The 22,827-nt window shown below is 40.8% G+C and overlaps 1 protein-coding gene across 1 annotated transcript; it reads left to right on the top strand.

The window, feature by feature from the left end:
• The first annotated feature begins 16,982 nt into the window (after positions 1-16,982).
• On the top strand, positions 16,983-22,145 carry LOC104116597 (proline transporter 2-like). The gene is made up of 7 exons (XM_009627480.4): positions 16,983-17,479; positions 18,358-18,582; positions 18,702-18,796; positions 18,942-19,131; positions 20,734-20,858; positions 21,337-21,552; positions 21,663-22,145. The coding sequence occupies exons 1-7, from the start codon at positions 17,365-17,367 to the stop codon at positions 22,038-22,040; spliced, it is 1,344 nt and encodes a 447-aa protein (XP_009625775.1). The 5' UTR covers positions 16,983-17,364; the 3' UTR covers positions 22,041-22,145.
• The last annotated feature ends 682 nt before the right edge of the window (positions 22,146-22,827 follow it).

Raw genomic sequence — 22,827 nt, 5'->3', positions numbered from 1 at the left:
ATGGGAAGTATAACGTATGCTTTGATGATCAAGATACTATAACTATAGGACTTTAAATAATCAATTGGTCAATTGCTTCCATTACTTCCAAGTGTACTGCCCATCTAGAAATCATGACTATAGGATTCTAATCTTTTAATCAATTATTTTCATTGATTTCATTACACTGCCACACTTAGACGACATGCCTATAGGGATAAAGTATATAAAATCATTTTCAATTGTCTAGAAATCTTGCCTATATGTTACACCCCATGTTTTAGTACGTGAAAGTACGCCATAAGTAAATTGATGAAAGTTCGAGAATGAGATTAGCTTCGGATTATAAGTATTACGATATTTCAAACAAGTGATAAGTAAATTTGTGAAGGTGAGAGGGTAAGCAAATCGAAGAGAATGAGTTTCGTCGAAGTTTGGAAATTTGGGGATAAAATACGGTCCAAACTATAATACCTCGTATTTATGGACTAATGCCATACAAGGTACCACATGACCGTGATTATAAGATGAATAAAGTGTGTTAAAAGTGAGTGGTATTTTAAGTAATTTGAGATAATTTTAATTATGTGGATAATCGGATAATTATTGATTTTGGTGGGAGATTAACAATTAATTAAGATGTTAATTGGTTAAGAATGGATGAGCTAATACGTGGCAGCAAAGCCTTAAGTTATTATGACTCTTTGAATATGACTTTGTTTTGGACATAACATATAAGAACCCTTCTTTACACGTGCAAGTCTTTGAATATGACTTTGTTTTGGACATAAAACATAAAAACCTTTCTTTACACGTGAAAGTCTTTGAATATGACTTTGTTTTCATCACGACCCAATTTCTCCCTCCGTGAACCGTCGTGACGGAACCTAGTCTCTACGACTAGGTAAGCCTAACACTTTGCGGAAATGAAACAAAAATATGAACATTAACTACTAACAGTAACAAATATCTAATAAGCAACTGAATGCCACTCGGCATATACAATTTCACCTCTGAAAAAGTACAAAACATTTTCCCAAAACCTGAAATATCGTAAGCCACAAGCTACTAAGAAGTCTTAACCATACATCATTTCTACAAAAAGAAGGAAAAATGAACATAGGGGGACAAAAGGGGGGCTCCGAGGATCTGTGGGCACGAGAAGATTTACCTTGAAGTCTCCAATAAGCAGCAGCGACTACAACTAGTGATGAGGCTAGTAAGATGAACCTGGATCTGCACACAAAAAATAGGTACAGGAAAGGGCATGAGTACACCACAACGGTACCCAGTAAGTGCCAAGCCTAACCTCGGTCGAGTAGTGACGAGATCAGCTCAGGGCCCTACTGGTATAAATATAATGAAATAAGGCAGAATGAAAATATCACAGTAAAATAAATACGGAAAATCTAACAGGAGTAGAATCAAATAAAAGACAACAGCTCAGAACACAGTGATAATAACAGGGGATCTCCCGAGATACCGTCTCGTAGTCCCAACATAAATGTGCAGGGAGATCTCCCGGAATACCGTTCCGTAGTCCCAAAATAAATATGTAAAACATGGGGGATCTTCCGGAATACCATTCTGTAGTCCCAAAATAAATATGAAGTACAGGGGGATCTCCCGGAATACCGTTCCGTAGTCCCAAAGTAAATATGCACCGCAATCAACCGAAATAATAATTACAACAGGAAATTCTACGATTTAGACTAAGTTCAAGTCAAGGAAAGCAGGAAATTTCACTAAACATGCTGCACAGAGTTCAAGTAGACAGTTAAACAAGTAGGCATGCTATTCTAGTCTAAACATGATATTTACATATGCTAATGTATTTCAAATAAGGAGAAAACAAGTTATGACTTAGTGAAAAATGGAGTTTTACAACAAATAGCCTGTGTACGTACTCGTCACCTCACGTCTACGGCGCTCACATTTTAAACAGTACCAAATCGTAAGGGGACTCCCCCTCCCCACACACAAGGTTAGGCAAGTCACTTACCTCGAACCAAGCTCAAATCAATCCAAAATCATGCTCTTGCCACGAGTATCCAACTCCGAGTGGCCCAAATCTAGCCAAATCAATTACATAACGTAAATAGAGCTACAAGAAAGTAATATAGCTAATGAAATCAAAGCTAAAGCAAGAAATTAGAAAAATACCCAAAAAGCCTCCCCGGGCCCACGTCTCGAAATAGGGTAAACGATACCAAATAAGAACACCCATTCGCTTACGAGATCACTCGTACCAAAATTATCCAAATACGATGCCTAATTCCCACTCAAAACTCAGATTTTTGGTTGGGGAACTTTTCCCCCAATTCCCCAAATTTCCTTACTCAAATTCCTTAATTTAATAAAGAAAAACAACTATGGATTAATGACATATGATCAAAATAGGATTAGGAATCATTACCCACTAATTCCTCTGAAAAACTCTCGAAAAATTGCCTTCCTCCGAGCTCTCAATCAAATTTTGTGTTATGAAATTTCAACCCTCGAATCTGCCCTTTTCTGCCCAGCGATTATCGCACCTGTGGGCCAAGGATCTCATCTGCGATTCCGCACCTACGGAATTCCCATCCTAGGTGCGGATTCTCACTTAGGGTACCTCATCCGCATCTGCGATCAACAGGTGGCACCTGCGTGTGCGCACCTGCGCACCTTTTGTCCGCTTCTGTGATCTCAGACCGCTCCTGCGGTTCTTTCACTCGCACCTGCGGGCATAGCAGATGCGGAACACCCCTAGCACATGCGATCCCAGACCTCCTTCCCATTTCCGCTTCTGCGGTTCCATAGCCGCTTCTGCGACTCCGCACCTGCGGCCCAAAATGCGCAGGTACAGTGACACCAGATACAGCAACATCAACAGTTTCACCCAAGTCCAAATCAACCCGTTGAGCACCCGAAATTCACCCTCCCCCCCCCCCCCCCCCAAAAAAACATACCAACCAATACTAAAACACCATACGAACTTAGTCAAGCCATCAAATCACATCGAACAACATCACAACACAAAGAATGCACGGATTCAAGCCTAAGGAACTTTGAAATTTCCCAAATCTACAACCGACGTTGAAACATATCAAATCTCATCTGAATGACCTCAAATTTTACCCACAAGTCAAAAATGACACTACGAACCTACTCCCACTTCCGGAATTCCATTCCTGGTCCGATATCAAAATTTCAACTTTCGCTAATTCAATCCTAAATCTACTACGGACCTCCAAAACACTATCTGAACACGCCCCTAAGTCCAAAATTACCTAACGGAGATAACGGAACTGACGGAACTGCATTGCGGAGTCATCTTCACACAGTTCCGACTACGATGCCAATCCTAAGGCTTAAACCTCCATTTAGGGACTAAGTGTCCCAAACACTTCAAAAAACCAAAATGAAACCTCCCGGCAAGTCACAATAGCAGAAAAAGATACGGGGGAAGTAGCTAAATAGAGGATCGGGCCTATAACTCTCAAGACGACCGGCCGGGTTGTCACATCCTCCCCCTTTTAAAACAATCATTCGTCCTCGAACGAGTATAGAGACATACCTGAAGCTGTGAAAAGATGAGGATAACAGTTGCGCATATCCTGCTCGGTATCCCAAGTTGCCTCTTCGACCGGCTGACCCCGCCACTGAACCTTTACTGATGCAATATTCTTTGACCTTAGCTTCTGAACCCGCCAACCCAAAATAGCCACTGGCTCCTCAACATAGGATAGATCCTTGTCCAACTGGACTGAGCTGAAATCCAACACATGAGACGGATCGCCGTGATACCTCTGGAGCATCGAAACATGAAATATCGGATGAACTCCTGCTAGGCTGGGAGGTAAGGCTAGCTCATAAGCAACCTCTCCAACTCGCCGCAACACCTCAATGGGGCCAATAAACCTTGGGCTCAGCTTGCCCCTCTTTTCGAACCTCATAACGCCCTTCATAGGCGAAACCCGAAGTAGGACCCGCTCTCCAACCATAAATGCAACATCGCGAACCTTCCGCATAGCTCTTCTGTCTAGACTGGGCTGTGTGAAGTCTGTCCTGAATCACCTTCACCTTCTTCAAGGAATCCTGAACCAAGTCCGTACCCAATAATCTGGCCTCGCCCGGCTCGAACCAACCCACTGGGGACCGACACCACCTACCATACAGAGCCTCATACGGTGCCATATGAATGCTGGACTGATAACTGTTGTTGTAGGCAAACTCCGCAAGTGGCAAGAACTAATCCCAAGAACCTCCAACTCCATCACACACGCACGGAACTTATCCTCAAGAATCTGAATAGAGCGCTCGGACTGCCCGTCCGTCTGAGGGTGAAAAGTTATGCTCAACTCCACCTGAGTACCCAACTCCTGCTGTACGGCTCTCCAGAACCGCGATGTAAACTGCGTGCCCCGGTCAGAGATGATAGATACTGGTACGCCATGAAGTATGACAATCTCACGAATGTAAATTCGAGCCAGCTGCTCGGAAGAATAGGTAGTCATCACAGGAATGAAATGAACTGACTTGGTTAGCCTGTCCACAATCACCCAAACTGCATCAAACTTCCGCTAAGTCCGTGGGAGTCCAACAACGAAGTCCATAGTGATCTGCTCCCATTTCCACTCCGGAATCTCTATCTTCTAAAGCAACCCACCAGGTCGTTGATGCTCATACTTCACCTGCTCGAAATTTAGACATCTAGCCACATACTCTACTATGTCCTTTTTTATCCTCCTCCACCAATAATGCTGCCTCAGGTCCTGATACATCTTCGCGGCACCCGGATAAATGGAGTACCAGGAGCTGTGAGCCTCCTGGAGAATCAAATCACGCAAACCGTCCACATTGGGCACACTTAACCTGCTATGCATCCTCAATGCACCATCCTCCCCAATAGTGACCTCCTTAGCATCGTCGTGCTGGACCGCGTCCTTAAGGACAAGCAGATGGGGGTCATCCTACTGACGCTCCATGATACAATCATAAAGGGAAGATCGAGAGACCACACAAGCCAATACTTGACTCGGCTGAGAAATATCCAATCTCACAAACTGGATGGCTAAGGCCTGAGCCTCCAACGCCATGGGCCTCTCTACTGCTGGTAGATATGCTAAACTCCCCAAACTCTCTGCCCAGCGACTCAAAGCATCGGCCACCACATTAGCCTTCCCCAGATGGTACAAAATGGTGATGTCATAATCCTTAAGTAGCTCTAACCAACTCCTCTGACGCAAATTAAGATCCTTCTTCTTGAACAGATGCTGCAAACTCCGGTGATCAGTGTAGATCTCACAAGGAACGCCGTACAAATAGTGCCTCCAAATCTTCAAGGCATGAACAATAGCTGCTAGCTCAAGGTCGTGGACAGGATAGTTCTTTTCATGCACCTTCAGCTGTCTGGACACGTAGGCAATCACCCTACGGTCCTGCATCAACACCGTACCGAGGCCAACTCGCGATGCATCACAATAAACTATATAAGACCCTGAACCTGAAGGCAGTACCAATACTGGGGTTGTGGTCAAAGCTGTCTTGAGCTTCTGAAAGCTCTCCTCACACTCCTCTATCCACCTAAACGGAGCACCCTTCTGGGTCAGCCTGGTCATAGGTGCTGCAATAGAAGAAAATTCCTCAACAAACCGACGGTAATACCCTGCCAACCCAAGAAAACTCTGGATCTCTGTAGTTGAGGATGGTATGGGCCAACTCGGCACTGCTTCCACCTTCTTCGGATCCACCTTGATCCCTTCACTCGACATAATATGATCCAAAAATGCCACGGAGTCTAACCAGAACTCACATTTTGAGAACTTTGTGTACAACTTCTTTTCTCTCAAGGTCTGAAGTATTGTCCTCAAGTGCTGCTCATGATCCTCCCGAGTTCGGGAATACACTAGAATGTCATCAATGAATATGATGATGAAAGAATCAATATAGGGCCGGAACACACTGTGCATCTAGTGCATAAAGGCTGTTGGGGCATTGGTCAGCCTAAATGGCATCACAAGTAACTCGTAATGGCCAAACCGAGTCCTGAAAACAGTCTTCGGGATATCTGGCTCCCGAATCTTCAACTGATGATAACCTGATCGCAAGTAAATCTTGGAAAACACTTTGGCACCCTGTAGCTGATCAAATAGGTCATCAATACGAGGCAAGGGATACCTGTTCTTCACTGTGACTTTGTTCAACTGGCGATAATCAATACACATACGCATAGAACCATCCTTTTTCTTCACAAACAAGTCATGAGCACCCCAAGGAGACACACTGAGCCGAATGAAGCCCTTATTAAGCAACTCCTGCAATTTCTCCTTCAACTCCTTCAACTTAGGAGGAGCCATACGGTATGGAGGAATAGAGATGGGCTGGGTTCCCGCCAATAAATCAATGCCGAAATCAATATCTATGTCGGGCGGCATGCCCGGAAGATCAGCTAGGAACACATCTAGATAGTCCCTCACTACTGGAACTGACTCAATTGTAGGGGTATCAATACTGACATCTCTCACATAAGCTAGATACGCGTCACACCCCTTCTCAACCATTCGTTGAGCTTTAAGAAATGAAATAACTCGGCTGGGAGTATACTCTAAGGTACCCCTCCACTCTAATCGTCGTAAGCCTGGCATAGCTAGTGTCACAGTCTTAGCGTGACAATCAAGAATAGCATAATGGGGCGACAACCAGTCCATGCCCAAGATAACATCAAAATCTACCATGCTGAGTAATAATAAGTTGGCTCTGGTCTCAAAACCACTAAGAGAAACCAAACACGACCGATACATGTGGTCCACAATAAGAGAATCTCCCACATGAGTAGACACATAAACAGGGGAACTCAAGGAATCCTGAGATACGCCCAAATATGGGGCAAAATAAGAGGACACATATGAATACGTAGAGCCTGGGTCAAATAATACCGACGCATCTCTATGATAGACTGGAACAATACCTGTAATGACAGAGTCGGAAGTAACTACCTCTGTGCGAGTCGAAAGAGCATAATATCTGGCCTGGCCTCCCCCTCTAGGGCGACCTTGACCTCCCTGACCTCTACCTCGAGCTGGCTGAGCAGGTGGGGTGGTAGCTAGTGCTGGAATCATAGCCTGAGGACCTAGTGGAGCACGTAGTGGCTGAGAAGTCTGTGGAGGTGCAACCCTCCTAAGTCTGGGACAATCCCTCACCATATGGCGGGTGTCTCCACACTCAAAACAACCCCTTAGAGGGAGTGGCTACTGCGACTGACTAGGGCCAGGTCTGCTAGACTGGCCGCTAAAAGTACCCCGAGAAAGAGGCACACTAGATACTGGCGGTGCATAATAAGGCTCCTGGGGCCTACAAGGGGTTGGAACACAACTAGCAGCTGGAAGAGCTGAATGAACGGGGCGACCCACATAACCCCTACCATGGCGAGTTGCTGGGGCACGAGCTCCAGAATAAGAACCAGTCTCTCGAGACCTCTTGGCCTCTCTCTTCTCTCGGACCCGGGCAAGAATGCCCTCCAATCTCCTAGCAATACTCACAACCTGCTGGTGAGGAATATCCGTCTCCAGCTCCCTAACCATACTAATCCTGATACTGGGGTGGAGTCCCTCAATAAATCGTCGAACCCTCTCTCGAACTGTGGCAACCAAGGCCGGTACATGTCGGGCCAAATCACTGAAGCGGACTGCATACTCTGACTCAATCATAGCACCCCGACGCAGCTACTCAAACTCCACACGCCATGAGTCCATGAGGCTCTGAGGGACATACTCTCTCAAAAACATGTCCGAGAACTGAGTCCATGTAAATGAAGTTGCCTCATCCGGACTACACAACTTATAAGCACGCCACCACTGATAGGCTGCTCCTCTAAGCTGGAAAGTGGTAAAAGAAACCCCACTCATCTCCGCTATGCCCATAGTACGGAGAATACGATAACACTCCTCTAGAAAACCCTGAGCATCATCTGTAGCCAATATGCTGAAAGTAGGCGGGTGGTACTTCTAGTACCTCTCAAGTCTGAGCTGCTCCGCCTCAGAAGCGGTTGTCCTAGTCTCATGCTGAACCAGGGCTACCAGCGGCATAGGAATGAACTCTGGGGCCTGATCAACCTGGACCCTCTGCTCAGGAGTGTGGGCTGCGGGAGTCTGTGCCCCTCCCCCGACCTAAGATTTGGCGGGAGCTAACGGAATCAATCTAGCCTGAGCTAAGGTGCTGAACATGCTCATGAACTGGGCTAGAGTCTCCTGGAGGGCTGGTGTAGCAATAGGAACCTCTGGTGCCTGCCCTCCAGCTGGAATTGCTAGGGGATCCTCCGTCGCAGCTCGCGCGAGAGCTCTGGCTATACCGCGTGGCCGTACTCTACCCCGACCCCGGCCTCTGGTGGCTCTAGTAGGGGGCACGGGTGCTTAGTTATCAAATCTTCCGATACGGGTCCTCACCATCTGTGAGAAAAAATAGAATTGAGAATTTTTAGAATTTGATGCCAATAACTCGCACGACAAGGAAATCAAAGAAGTATGTTTGTTCCTAACAGTTCCATAGCCTCCCGAAGATATGTACAGACGTCTCCGTACCGATCCGCGAGACTCTAATAAACCGACTTATGACTCACGACTCATATGAACCTAGAGCTTTGATACCAACTTATCACGACCCAATTTCTCCCTCTGTGAACGGTCGTGACGACACCTAGTCTCTACGACTAGGTAAGCCTAACACTTTGCGGAAATGAAACAAAAACATGAACATTAACTACTAACAACAACAAATATCTAATAAGCAACTGAATGCCACTCGGCATATACAATTTCACCTCTAAAAAAGTACAAAACATTTTCCCAAAACCCGGAATACCATAAGTCACAAGCTACTAAGAAGTCTTAACCGTTCTATTACATAATTTCTATAGAAAGAAGGAAAAATGAACATATGAGGATAGAGGGGGGCTCCTAGGATCTGCGGGCGCGAGTAGATGTACCTTGAAGTCTCCAATAAGTAGCAGCGACTGCAACTAGTGATGAGGCTGGTAAGATGACCCTGGATCTACACACGAAAAACATGTGCAAGAAAGGGTGTGAGTACACCACAACGATACCCAGTAAGTGCCAAGCCTAACCTCGGTCGAGTAGTGACGAGATCAAGTCAAGGCCCTACTGGTATAAATATAATGAAATAAGGCAGAATGAAAATATCACAGTAAAATAAATACGGAAACTCTAACAAGAGTAGAATCAAATGAAAGACAACAGCTCAGAACACAGTGATAAGAAAAGGGGATCTCCCGAGATAGCGTCTCGTAGTCCCAACATAAATGTGTAGGGGATCTCCCGGAATACCGTTCCGTAGTCCCAAAATAAATATGCAAAACAGGGGGATCTTCCAAATTACCGTTCCGTAGTCCCAAAATAAATATGCAGTACAGGGGAATCTCCCGGAATACCATTCTGTAGTCCCAAAGTAAATATGCAGCGCAATCAACCGAAATAACAATTACAGCAGGAAATTCTACAGTTTAGACTAAGTTCAAGTCAAGGAAAGCAGGAAATTTCACTAAACATGCTGCACAGAGTTCAAGTAGACAGTTAAACAAGTAGGCTTGCTATTATAGTCTAAACATGATAGTTACATATGCTAGTGTATTTCAAATAAGGAGAAAACAAGTTATGACTTAGTGAAAAATGGAGTTTTACAACAAATAGCCCGTGTACGTACTCGTCACCTCACGTCCACGGCTCTCCCCCCCGCCCCCACAAGGTTAGGCAAGCCACTTACCTCGAACCAAGCTCAAATCAATCCGAAATCACGCTCTTGCCATGAGTATCCAACTCCGAGTGGCCCAAATCTAGCCAAATAAATTACATAACGTAAATATAGCTACAAGAAACTAATATAGCTAATGAAATCAAAGTTAAAGCAAGAAATTAGAAAAATGCCCAAAAAGCCTCGCCGGGCCCACATCTCGAAATCGGATAAAAGTTACCAAATAAGAACACCCATTCACTCACGAGATCACTCGTACTAAAATTATCCAAATCCGATGCCTAATTGCCACTCAAAACTCAGATTTTTTGTTGGGGAACTTTTCCCCCAATTCCCCAAATTTTCTCACTCAAATTCCTTAATTTAATGAAGAAAAACAACTATGGATTAATGACATATGATCAAAATAGGATTAGGAATCGTTACCCACTGATTCCTCTGAAAAACACTCGAAAAATTGCCTTCCTCCGAGCTCTCAATCAAATTTTGTGTTATGAAATTTCAACCCTCGAATCTGCCCTTTTCTGCCCAGCAATTATCGCACATGCGGGCTAAGGATCGCATCTGCGGTTCCGCACCTGCGGAATTCGCATCGCAAGTGCGGCTTTTCACTTAAGGTACCTCGTCCGTATCTGCGATCAACAGGTCGCACCTGCGTGTGCGCACCTGCGGACCTTTTGTCCGTTTCTGCGGTCCCAGACCGCTCATGCGGTTCTTTTACTCGCACCTGCGGACATAGCAGATGCGGAACACCACTCGCACCTATGATCCCAGACCTCCTTCCCATTTCCTCTTCTACGGTTCCATAGCCACTTTTGCGGTTCCACACCTGCGACCCAATGTGCGCAGGTGCGGTGACACCAGATACAGCAACATCAGTAGTTTCACCTAAGTCCAAATCAACCCGTTATGCACCCGAAACTCACCCGGGCCCCAAACTCACCCGAGGCCCCCGGACCTCAACCAAACATACCAACCAATCCTAAAACACCATACAAACTTAGTCGAGCCTTCAAATCACATCGAACAACATCAAAACATGCAAAATGCACAGTTTCAAGCCTAAGGATCTTTGAAATTTTCCAAATCTACAACCGACGTCGAAACATATCAAATCTCGTCCAAATGACTTCAAATTTTACCCACAAGTCAAAAATGACACTACGAACCTACTCCCACTTCCGAAATTCCATTCCGGGTCCGATATCAAAATTTTCACTGCCGGCCAAAATTGCCAAAATTCCAACTTTTGCCAATTCAAGCCTAAATCTACTATGGACCTCCAAAACACTATCCGGACACGCCCCTAAATCCAAAATCACCTAACGGAGCTAATGAAACCGATGGAACTTCATTTCGGAGTCATCTTCACACAATTCCGACTACGGTGCCAATCCTAAGGCTTAAACCTCCATTTAGGGACTAAGTGTCCCAAACACTTCCAAAAACTAAAATGAAACCTCCCGGCAAGTCACAATAGCAGAAAAAGATACGGGGGAAGCAGTTAGATAGGGGATCAGGGATATAACTCTCAAGACGACCGGCCGGGTCGTCACAGTTTTGGACATAACACATAAGAACCTTTCTTTACACATGAAAGTCTTTGGATATGACTTTGTTTTGTACATAATACCAATGTGCATAATGTGTCCTTGTTTACCTTTGTTTGGGTTATTTATTAATGATATAATTTGGAGAAATTTTGAAGACATGATAGAAGAAGGCGGAAAGAATTGTTTGATGATGTAGATTATGGAGTGAATATTAGTCGGATAAGAAATAACGTGCTATGATATCAAGAATATCATACAGATTTTTTCCCACTCCGATCCGACGTTACGTGTTTCATTGTGATTGGCATGTGTTAGAAGGATTGTCAATAGAATCGGTTCAGGTATGTTAAGGCTATCCCTTCTTTCATTTTGGCATGATCCATACGATACAAACAAAATGAGTAAACGTGCACAATTTTCATAAATGACTCTATTCATAGAAGTATTAGGGGTGTCTATATTATTGATTCCCCATGTGAATTATTATTATATCTTCTATTCATGGGTCTCAGAAAAATACGTATTTGATAAAGTTTATCCGAAAGGCATATTGATTTTTTGATATTCCGAGAAATCTTATTAACGTAATTCTTATGCATTTCATGCATTTATACATGTACATTGACCCATGACCAGATGGCGTTATATATGCGTATATTATATGTATATGGGATATGGGAAAAGGTTATGGCGTTATATACACACCCCCACCTGATCAGCTGGTATACGTTGACGATTTGCCCACAGTGGCCGAGATGATATGATGGGATGCCCTTAGAGGCTTGATGATGTTATGAACGCATATACCTAAGCATGGCATGATATTTCTACGCATATGCATGGCATTGTAAATATTAATGATTCACAGAGTTATTCAGACAAACATGTCGAGTCTTTTACTCCATGTTTTTCTCATGTCTATTGTTTACTGATTTTCATTCCTTACATACTCGGTATATTATTTGTACTGACGTCCCTTTTGCATGGGGACGCTGCATTTCATGCCCGTAGGTCCCGATAGATAGGTCGAGAGTCCTCCAAGTAGGCTATTAGCTCAGCGGAAGATGTTGGTATGCTCCATTTGCTTCGAAGTTGCTTGTTTGGTCAGTATGATTTAGACGTGTATTGTTTGGTATCGCGGAGCTCTGTCCCGACTTTTATGACAATAATTAGGTATTCTTAGAGGCTTGTAGACAGATGTCATGTACGTAAAGGATTGTATGGCCTTGTCGGCCTATGTTCAGTGTACGAGTGGTTATTTTGGTCTTATAGGCCCGTATGTCTTATGCATAAGTTGATATTTCATGTTGTATTCTACTTATCTCACGGCAGCCTCTCCATCTCAGTTATCTATGATAGTATGATACGAAAAGATATGTTATATTGGAACTCGGTTGAGTAAGGTACTGGGTGCCCGTCGCGGCTCATCGATTTGGGTCGTGACACTATGGGACACTATCACCTGCCTATGAAACATGTCTATAAAATCAGTGTCTAAAACACTGAGTTTTCGAACAGCCTTGCTGCCTCATCGCACGAACAATGTAGATGGCATGCCTATAGATTGGTAATATCTTTAATCTGCCCATACGATAGTCCAGAAACTGCAGCACTACCTGTATAATGCTGGGATCTAGAATCATATAGAAATCATGCTTATAGGACTTAACGGCTATAATGCGTCTTAATCTTGAAAATTGTCTATTGCTCAATCTGCCAGCGTGTATTTGTTGTTTATGTGTGGAGGCTAACTTGGGCCTCTAATTGTCTTTATGTGAAGTCTTGATTGTTTTGAATGTCGCCTAGTTTTTTTTAATCATTTTGAGCAACCTAGGAGAAGTCTAGAACCACCCAAATATAGGTCCAAAGCCTCCTGGACCATAGGTATGAGACGGGTAGTGCACGCATAGGGTACGACCTAGAATTGAATTAGAGAGCCTTTAGGTAAACAACTTTAACATTGTAATCGGATAGCAGGAGATGATAGTTTGTGCCCGCTGAATATATGAGCAACCCTACCTCAATGGAGTTGCGAAGTATTATTTATGTTGCACGGGGTAATCCTTTAGGCTAAAAAACTTAGGACCCCCCCTCCCCTTTCTTTATTTGTTATTTATACTTAGTCATTTAACATAGATCAATGTAGTTGTATATCTATAGTCGTTAATATTTGTGCTAATTCTCACGTGCCCTAATAAGACTCTTCGTCTTCTAAATTTTCCTTTATTTATTTGATCACCTAGTCTAATTACATAATCCACATAGTTTAAAGTTCGGTCGGGACCCATAGTTGTGGACCTCGAAGAGTGCCTAACACCTTCTCTTTGAGGTAATTTGAGCCATTACCCAATTTTTGGTGACATGGACTAGGCAAACAGAGTTACTTACAAATAGGTGTCCTAACGCACCTCAAAATCGTTAGGTGGCGACTCTTTTATTTTAATACCCCATTTAAAATAGTTGTCACACGTCGAAACCCGCTTTCGCGAGACAACGGGGCGCGACACCCATTGACTTCTTCACCCCCGGTTATCACATTTGCCGTCCTTTTTGGTGATGTGGGTTTTGGTGGTTCTTGCTTGTTTTTCATGTAATATTATTTTCCTTTTTCACTAAATAGATCAGTGAGGTAGCCTTTCTTCAATAGATGTTCAACTTCTCCTTGCAGGAGCCTGTAATCTGCTGTTCTATGACCATGATTATTGTGAAAATCGCACCAAAATTCCTAGCTCCTTTTGCTGGGATATGACCTCATCTCTTTCGACTATCATACTTTGTCACCCATTCCTCTCAGAACAGCTACCAACTCAGATGTACTGACGTTGAAATTGTAATCTCATATTCTTGATCGAGAGTTTGGATTATTATGTCTTGTTCTGTCTCGTTCCTTAATGAATCGGGAGGAACCCGTCTCCTTTTGTCTCGATCTTGAATCAAACCGTGCCTGTTCTTGTTTTGATCGGGAATCTCATCCCGCAGGTCCCATATAAGTCTCGTACATGTTCTTACCAAAACTCATTTCTATCTCTGAGCATCTAGATTTGAACCTTTCCTCTACCTTTGGATGGGATATTGTATCTTATTCTATTCGTAACTTTCGTACTGTACCTGTTGTATACGTCATTCCAGGTGGTTGCAGGGAACTCCCACAGACTTTCTTTCAATCTTTTCGTTGCTTCTAAACTTTTGTCATTCAGATTACTTGCAAATGTCATAGCTGCCCACTTATCAGGTACACGCGGTAGCATCATCCTCTCCCGCTGGAACCTATCTACGAATTCCTTGAGCAATTCCGTGCTTTCCTGCTTCACTTTGAAGATATCTTTCATTCTTTTTTCTACTTTTTGGGCTCCCGAATTTGCTTTTATAAATGAATATGCAAGCGTAGAAAAAGAGTCAATAGAATTTTTAGGTAAGAGTGAATACCATGTTAGTGCTCCTTTTGTGAGGGTTTTGCCAAATGTTTTCACTAAGACTGATTCAATTTCCTGCTTGGTTAAGTCATTTCCCTTAACCCCTATGGTAAATGCGGTAACATGATCCCGTGGGTCAGTGGTACCATCCTATTTAGGGATATCAGACATTTTAAACTTTTTAGAAATTGGCAATAGTGCTGCGCTCGGCTTCCGGGGTTGTTGCGAATATTTGTCAATATTCACTCCTTTAATCACAGGTGGTACTCTAGGTATCTGTTCTATCCGCACATTTTGTTCCTTGAGCTGTTTCTGCAAGGTTAGTACCTAACTTTGCAAATTAGAGTTATTTGGTGTACCTGACCCTCCGTCTCCAGAAACATTTGGTATTTCTCCATTTTCTGAGTTATCAAGCCCTGAACGAGGGTTTTCCAGAGTTGTATTTACTGGTGGAGGGGTTTGCACAACATTGGGAGATCCACTTGCAAAAGCACGCAAAGCTTCACCAACTTGTTGTGCCATCATCTGCCTCAAGTTATCCTACTCGTTGGCTTGCTCACCAACTTATTGTCCATCGTTACGAGTAGTAGACCTTTTAAGCAAATTGTCTCGTGAGCGTTGTGGAGTTGTTGTGGGTGTATGGAGTAGTGGAATTTCACCTTGTTGTCTTTCTTGAACTCCCTCACCCACCTAAACAATTTCCTTAGTAGTAGACATGCTTTGTTGCAAAAGATAAAAAATTTGGAAAGTGAACAAATTATTAGAGTCCTGGCAACAGAACCAATTTGTTGTACCAAAAAATAATTTTTATGGTCAAAATCAATATTAAAATAAATCGAGTTTCTAATAATCGAGTTTACTTCACTTTCCCAAAAATAGGAGAGTAAAAAATAATTGAAATTCAATATTCAATAAACAAGAAATCTTATTGATGACGGTTGTTTTCTCCCAAAAATTGCGAACAAGAATCTTCAACCAAGTAGAAATATAAAAGTAAAAGACTAATTGCATATATTCGTGAGTATTCTGATGATCGTACAAAATAAGGTAAGGACCCTTATATAAGGATACAAATATGTAACAGTTTCCCTGTACTTAATTCCTACCTGTTACTAACATTAACTGCATTAATTACCCGTTACTGAAATTATTCGTAACGGTTATGGTAATAATAAGCAATCACGCTTAATAGGGATAGTGCTAATGCTCTTTCCATATTCGTAGTTGTTCATGAATCTTCCTTTTTTATACCATTCATGCATCTCGTACCTATTTCTTCTTTCCCAGTTGCTAAATACGATACCTTCTGCGATCAATCCCGTGAGTATTTTAATTGCGCCTCATCATTCTTCTGACACAAATCTCACTTGTCACCATATCGTTAGTCCACGTGTCATGCCTATTTTTATACCAATACAGTGCTGATTTGGGGATACTGAATTTTGAGATACGCAATGTCCATCCATAACTGCGCCCGATTATCACGTCCCACGTAACCGGAACCGGCAAGATAAATGCCTGACGCAAATACTGCCAATAACGGCTAGCCATTATATTAGGAGGACGGTTACACTTGTACAATAATATAAATATCCCAACCCCTACACTTGTAAATCTCTTAATTTTTCTTGCTTATAAGCTTCAGTCAACTTCTTTTCAATTTTGCGGATTATTCAATAAGATATCCCGGCTATTCTCTCTTTTATTTTAATTCAAATTCTGATCATTCTGCACTTACTTGCTATTATCATAATCATTTTCTTATTTTATATTAACAAAGATCAACTTAATCGTGTTAATGCAATTGCTTAAGGCTTAACTTTACAAATTTAACTGGTTTTGATTTTTAATCGAACTTTAGGGTAAACAGGTGCTATTCACTAGTCACTTTCAAATAAAACTAGATAGTATTCTTAACTTCTATATTCAAAAATATAATCAAAATGTTATTACGACACGCTGTCGTTATGGTTGTGTATTCTATATCTTGATATATGAGGTTTCATATATTGGTCGGACTCTAAAATAAGGTGTGTAAATACAACTTCTAGCAAATTTAGGGGTCATCCATGTTTTCTGTCATTAATATATTATACCCACATAACATACGTACTTAATTAAAAAGTTGAAAGTAATGTAATAAAATCTTCTAAAAGAAAAAACATTTTCAACAAAAGATATTTCTGAGAGTAAATACTTACTTGTCCCATATAAACGCCGCGAGTAAGTGTGAACCCGCGTTCAAGGTATACACTTGGTTACCTGCACCTGTCGTCACAGAAGCGGTAGAGATTTTGTGTAATCCATTTCCGAATTCCAATATTCCATCAGCATCTGTTTGTCAAAAAATAAAAATAAAAATAAAAATAAATAAAATTAAAAACTCAATCAAACGTCTTAAATAAGAAGCCCACTTGGATTTCAAGAATCATCAATAGCCTTACGAATTTCATGGAAGTACGCTAGTTTTGTGCTTCTCTTTTGTTTGTTGGGTTCTTTGTATAAATTAATATCTCCACCACTTAACCCCATTCTGCTTCACACCGATATACGCAACCCTTTATTTGCGTGTAATTGGTGTGATGTCTGAATTCTGCCATTGAATTGAATTAAGTGGGGCTCTGGCTTTGGAAACAGTTTTGCTCATTGAAAGAGAAAAAGAAAAAGAGTTTGTAATGGAAGATGAACATAATAACGGTGTTTATGGGCAAAGCCCTTCTTCTCGTAAGGAGAAAACAGAGGATCAGCACTCTGTTGTGATTCCTGATACTGCCCATCAAGTCAGCAACGGTTGTTTCTCTATCCCCTTTTTTGGCCTTTGTTTTTTATATTTATTTATGTTTCTTTGTGGCTTTCGTTTAAGGTTAGATTACATTTGTTAAGGGTCTTGTATGGAGGTTTTATTCATGGAAAATTTATCTTCTCCATTTTTGCTCAGCCTGCTTTGTTGTGTTATGCTATTTCTTTGGAAAAAAAACAACAAGAAGAAAACAAAAAAGAAACATAACTATATCCTCCTTCCATTCGCTTTTTTTTTTTTTTTGGCTCCTTCTTGTCTTCGTTTTTTTTGTGGGGTTTTATTAAGTTTATATTAAATTTGTTATGGGTCTTTAGGTAGGTTTTATTTCTGCAAAATTTGTGTTTTCGAATTAAATTGATGAAAAAAGGAGGGAATTTTAGAAGATTGAAGCTATTAGTGAATTTTTGCTCAGCCTGCATATTAGCAACCTTAAATTCATTTTTTGTAAAGAACTTTTTAGGTTTGCTTCATGGGGTCACGCTTTCTATTAAAATTCTTGTAATCTCTGTTTTTGCTTCTTTGTGTTATACTATTTCTTTGGAAAAAGAAAAAGAGAATGATAATTCTTGGTCCTTTCTAATGAACTTTTCGCCCCTCTTCCAAATAGCTTAAGCTTTTCATGTGTATCAGGTGCATGAAAACTTCTTTTTTTGGTAATTGAAAAAAGGAAAGTTTTCATGCACATGATACACATGAGAAACAAGTAATTTTTCTGTTTTGTCTCTTTGAAAAGTTTAAAAAGAATTCTGTGATGCATCATTACTATTAAAAGAACTTTCTGTTTTTTTTTTGTTTTTTTAATAATTGTATCTTTGGCATGAATGCCTATTGACTCTTTTGTTGATTCATTTGTTTTGCAAAAATGTAGACTCATGGTTTCAGGTGGGAGTTGTTCTGAGCATGGGTGTCAACAGCGCGTATGCACTAGGATATTCTGGCACAATCATGGTTCCTCTAGGTTGGATTGGCGGTGTAGTTGGTTTAGTTTTGTCCACAATTGTCTCTTTGTATGCAAGTGCTCTTATGGCTAAGCTCCACGAAGTTGGAGGGAAGAGGCATATCAGATATAGAGACCTCGCCGGATTTTTGTATGGTATGAGCAATGAAAAAAATACAACTAGCTGATTTCATGCTCCCGACATCAATAGCTTGTTTTATTGCTTGATTGTTTCTGCAGCTTTAATTTGAATTGAACTTATTTTGTTGCTGTAGGTCGGACTGCTTATATGCTTATATGGGCATTACAATATGCAAATCTCTTCTTGATAAATATTGGATATGTCATCATGAGCGGTTCAGCCTTAAAGGTTAGAAATAAATTTTCCCTCCTGCAGCCATTTTTTTCTTTGGATAATTAGATAAGTTGGACAAAGTATCTCTATATGTTTTTAAGTGAATATAAAGTCTTAAAACATTTTTTCTGATTCATGCTTTCCTTGAGTTGCTTGCCAGGCTTTCTATATTATCTTTAGGGATGACCATCAGCTAAAGCTGCCACACTTTATAGCAATAGCTGGATTAGCATGCATCCTCTTCGCCATTGCAACACCGCATTTATCAGCACTGAGGGTTTGGCTCGGGTTTTCAACACTGTTTATGATACTGTATCTCAGCATAGCATTTGCGTTGTCTGTTAAAGATGGTATGCTACTTCCTCACTTTAATATTTGACTAGCCATATGAACACAATGCAAGCATGTGACAAAAGTAATATATTACATTAATTAATTTTATTAGTTCACCGAACTGTGGAACATGTAAAATAACATACAAACAGAGGTAGTTGTAAACCATAAAACTATTGAGGTTATTACAAAATCAAATGCAATGTGACTAATTCAATATTACATTCCAAGTCGCAATTGACTATAATTTCATTGAGGGTAAAATTTGATTATGTAATTTGACCAAAAAACTTGGGACTATAATTGTCAAAAATATCGATAAGTTCAAAATGTCTCTGTGCCAATTCTCAGTACTTGTACTGTGTATTGCCATTTGTCTAACTAATAAGGAGCCCTATTTTCAAGTTGGTTACGTGATAGACCTGCAGGCTTTCGGTGCTTATGATGTAGTTTTGATTTCCTCCGCGTTACGAAAAGTAATGCATGTTTAAGGAAATCAATTGTGTTAAGCTGATAGCATAATCAGATAAATATTATTCGTTAAAAGACATTTGCTAAAGAAGAATTTTGTGATGCTTAATTGTGTGAATATTAGAGTTAAATGCCAAGAGGTGTTGTTATGTCAAATATCACCAGTTTCTCAAATTATTCATGGGAGGCAACTAGATTTTATCATCATACATTGCCAGTTTTGCTTTTTCTGTCTGTAGTTTCTAGAAAGTGTTCCAGAATCTCATGTTACAGTTAGTAGAGCTATTATGAAGGCGATGTGAACTACGATCCCTTACCCATATTATCATCATATCAGCAGAATAGTTCACACATAAGCATCTAGATATGGAGGGGCTTGTCTTGTTTGCGTACCTGATATGCAGTTGATGTCGCATTGGAGTTTTCCTTGATGCGCTAGAACCATGCTCTATATAAACTTTACCGTATTCAGAACTAGTTAAAGGAAATGTTAAATTTTCAAAGTTTATATGATCCCACCTTTGACTTGAGACTAAAAGAGGATGAAAATGTGGTCACAGCAGTTGTGGGAAATCTTTCTTTTGGCCCAAAAACTACCTCTTAGAGGGAGTTAGAAAAAATTGAATAAATCTAATCAGAATGAAGGAGAAGCAAAATTCTGTAATACGAAAGATTCCCTTCTAGTCTCAGACGAGATCTTTCAAATGGAACATTTTTTTGTAGTCTCTCACCTTTTCTCCTAACCATTCAAAGGGAAGAAATTAGACTTTTCCTTCCTCTATGTTTCTCACTTTTACCTTCTGAACTCTTTATTTTTTCCAACATTTCGTCATATGCACTTAATGAATTTGAACTTTTTGCTTTTCTTTGTTTATAGCATTATGACTATGTTAACCCTTCAATTTTGGTGTGGACTTGTACTTGGTAATGAATGTCTAAATATTTATGACATGCATATCACTGGGATATGGAGGCAGCTTTTAAATTTAAGCAGGTACTTCTGTTTTATTGAGTGACAAGGATCCCTGAGCTTTTTTCGTTAGCCTGCCATTGGTTGGTCCTTGAGAATTACTTGAAGCAGCTACACTGATGTATACTTTAGCATCATCTTGCTCGTTTCATTGAAGTATCCGAGTTCCATATCACAGGTGTAAAGGCTTCTCCTAGGGACTATAGCATTCCAGGATCAGGAGACAACAAAATTTGGGCAATTATTGGTGCGACTGGAAACCTTTTCTTTGCATTTAACACTGGAATGATCCCAGAGATACAGGTTAGGAAATACATCCACCAACTTTTGTGATGAGTGCCATACTTTCTTATGAATTTTAAGTTACGTAGAATTATATGATTAGATCCTTCGAATCTTGTTATATGATCAGAATATCTGTTGCCTATGCTCAGTTAGATATCTGAAATTTCAACCAGTGGTTGCCGGAGTATTATCTATATGATATCAGCAGATTGAAACGGCTTCCTCATTATTGTATAGGATAGATTCAGAAGTATTCGAAGTGAAATGTTTGACACCATCATTTGTAATTCAACTTTTCTTTTCTAAATACATTGATAGTTAGATAGCTTCCACTGGCACCTGATACATAAGTCAATCTGAACGTCATAGTTTGCGCTTTTTAGCTTCATTTTAAGGTTCTCACTTGCTGATAGAATGATAGTGTCAGCTCCGTTAGCTCTTAGTTTTCTTTTAACCTGCCATTTGATACAATTTTCTTGAATTTGTGTTGCGACAGGCTACAATCAGACAACCTGTCGTTCGAAACATGGTGAAAGCTCTTAACTTTCAGTTTTCAGTGGGAGTTGTTCCCATGCATGCTGTTACTTACATTGGGTATTGGGCTTATGGATCTGGCGTTTCATCCTACTTGCTCAACAATGTCCATGGTCCAGATTGGTTGTTGGGAGTTGCTCACTTATCTGCCTTCTTCCAAGCTATCATTACCTTGCATGTAATATTAATCACCTTGATTTTATTGTGACCATATTGTTTTTACCTTGAAAAAAAAAAAGCCAACAGTTTATTCTTCTCTAATAGTAGTTACTTTGCTTCTGCTTGTAGATATTTGCAAGTCCAACATATGAGTTTCTAGATACTAAATATGGAATCAAAGGAAGCGCCTTGGCTCCGCGCAATCTTGCATTCAGACTGTTCGTCAGGGGTGGTTACCTTATCATGACCACTTTCCTATCAGCTTTGCTACCTTTCCTGGGAAACTTCATGAGCCTTACTGGTGCTATCAGCACAATTCCGCTCACGTTCATACTCCCAAACCACATGTACCTTGTCGCAAAGAAAAACAAGTTATCAAGCTTACAGAAGAGTTGGCATTGGCTAAATATTCTGGTCTTTGGTTGCATATCAGTTGCTGCATTTGTAGCTGCCTTGAAGCTTACCATACTACAGACTCAAACTTACCATGTCTTTGCTGATTTATAGTTTTTCTTTCTGTTTGGGTGAATTGGAAGGTATTCCAAGGTCTAAATTTCTTTGTTAGCGACTTTTATTTGGCATTAATAGAAAATGCAATTTTGGTTGCATTGACGATGATCTGTCAAGCTAGCTCAAAATTCGAAGATATTAGCGATCAGGTTTTGCGAATTGATGCTGCTCAAGCAGTTATATCCATTTGTTGTTATGTTGTAAGAGCCTAGCTCACTAGTGATATTTTTCGGTTTTGGCCTAGGCCAATACATTTTATAATGTGTCGCTGGGGTTTGGGGCTTGCTTCATTAAGTATCCAACATCTCTTTGGTGTTTTGTCGATGTGTGATGTGTCTAGAAACGCCCATCATCATTTCAAAGATGTGATATTCGCCTAAGCCCAATTGAGGTTAGTCCACCATCTATCTCAATGATGTGGGATTTGTCTAAACCTAATTGAAAGTTGAGATTTGTCCCGATATCACTTAAGGTTATATGAAATTAATTCATCATCTATAAAACATATCTATCCTGTAATACCAATCAACCGATTCATTGAGCAATTCTTGGGTAAACTATAATAACAACAACAACAACAGCAACAAATTGTCACGACCCAAAATTCAACTAGTCGTGATGACACCTAACCCAACCCGCTAGGTAAGCCAATTAACAACTATCCAATTTAATGAGATTTATTGAGACAAATGAATGATAAAATAACTGAACCTTTATACATTTTCAAGGACTGGTAGTACAAATCATGAGCTTCTAAGATTTAGAATTTACAAAGCTAGTATGA

The sequence above is a fragment of the Nicotiana tomentosiformis genome, chromosome 5 (assembly GCF_000390325.3).
Source record: "Nicotiana tomentosiformis chromosome 5, ASM39032v3, whole genome shotgun sequence".
In the NCBI taxonomy this organism is placed as follows: domain Eukaryota; kingdom Viridiplantae; phylum Streptophyta; class Magnoliopsida; order Solanales; family Solanaceae; genus Nicotiana; species Nicotiana tomentosiformis.
Note: the sequence above shows the minus strand (reverse complement) of the source record. Positions and strands in the feature narration are given on the sequence as shown.

Bases quoted from the DNA above. Each gene is read 5' to 3' on its own strand.
- LOC104116597 (XM_009627480.4), top strand. From the start codon at position 17,365: ATGGAAGATGAACATAATAACGGTGTTTATGGGCAAAGCCCTTCTTCT. The intron at 18,797-18,941 runs GTTAGAAATAAA...GTTGCTTGCCAG, and splicing joins TGAGCGGTTCAGCCTTAAAG to GCTTTCTATATTATCTTTAG. The intron at 21,553-21,662 runs GTAATATTAATC...TTCTGCTTGTAG, and splicing joins AAGCTATCATTACCTTGCAT to ATATTTGCAAGTCCAACATA.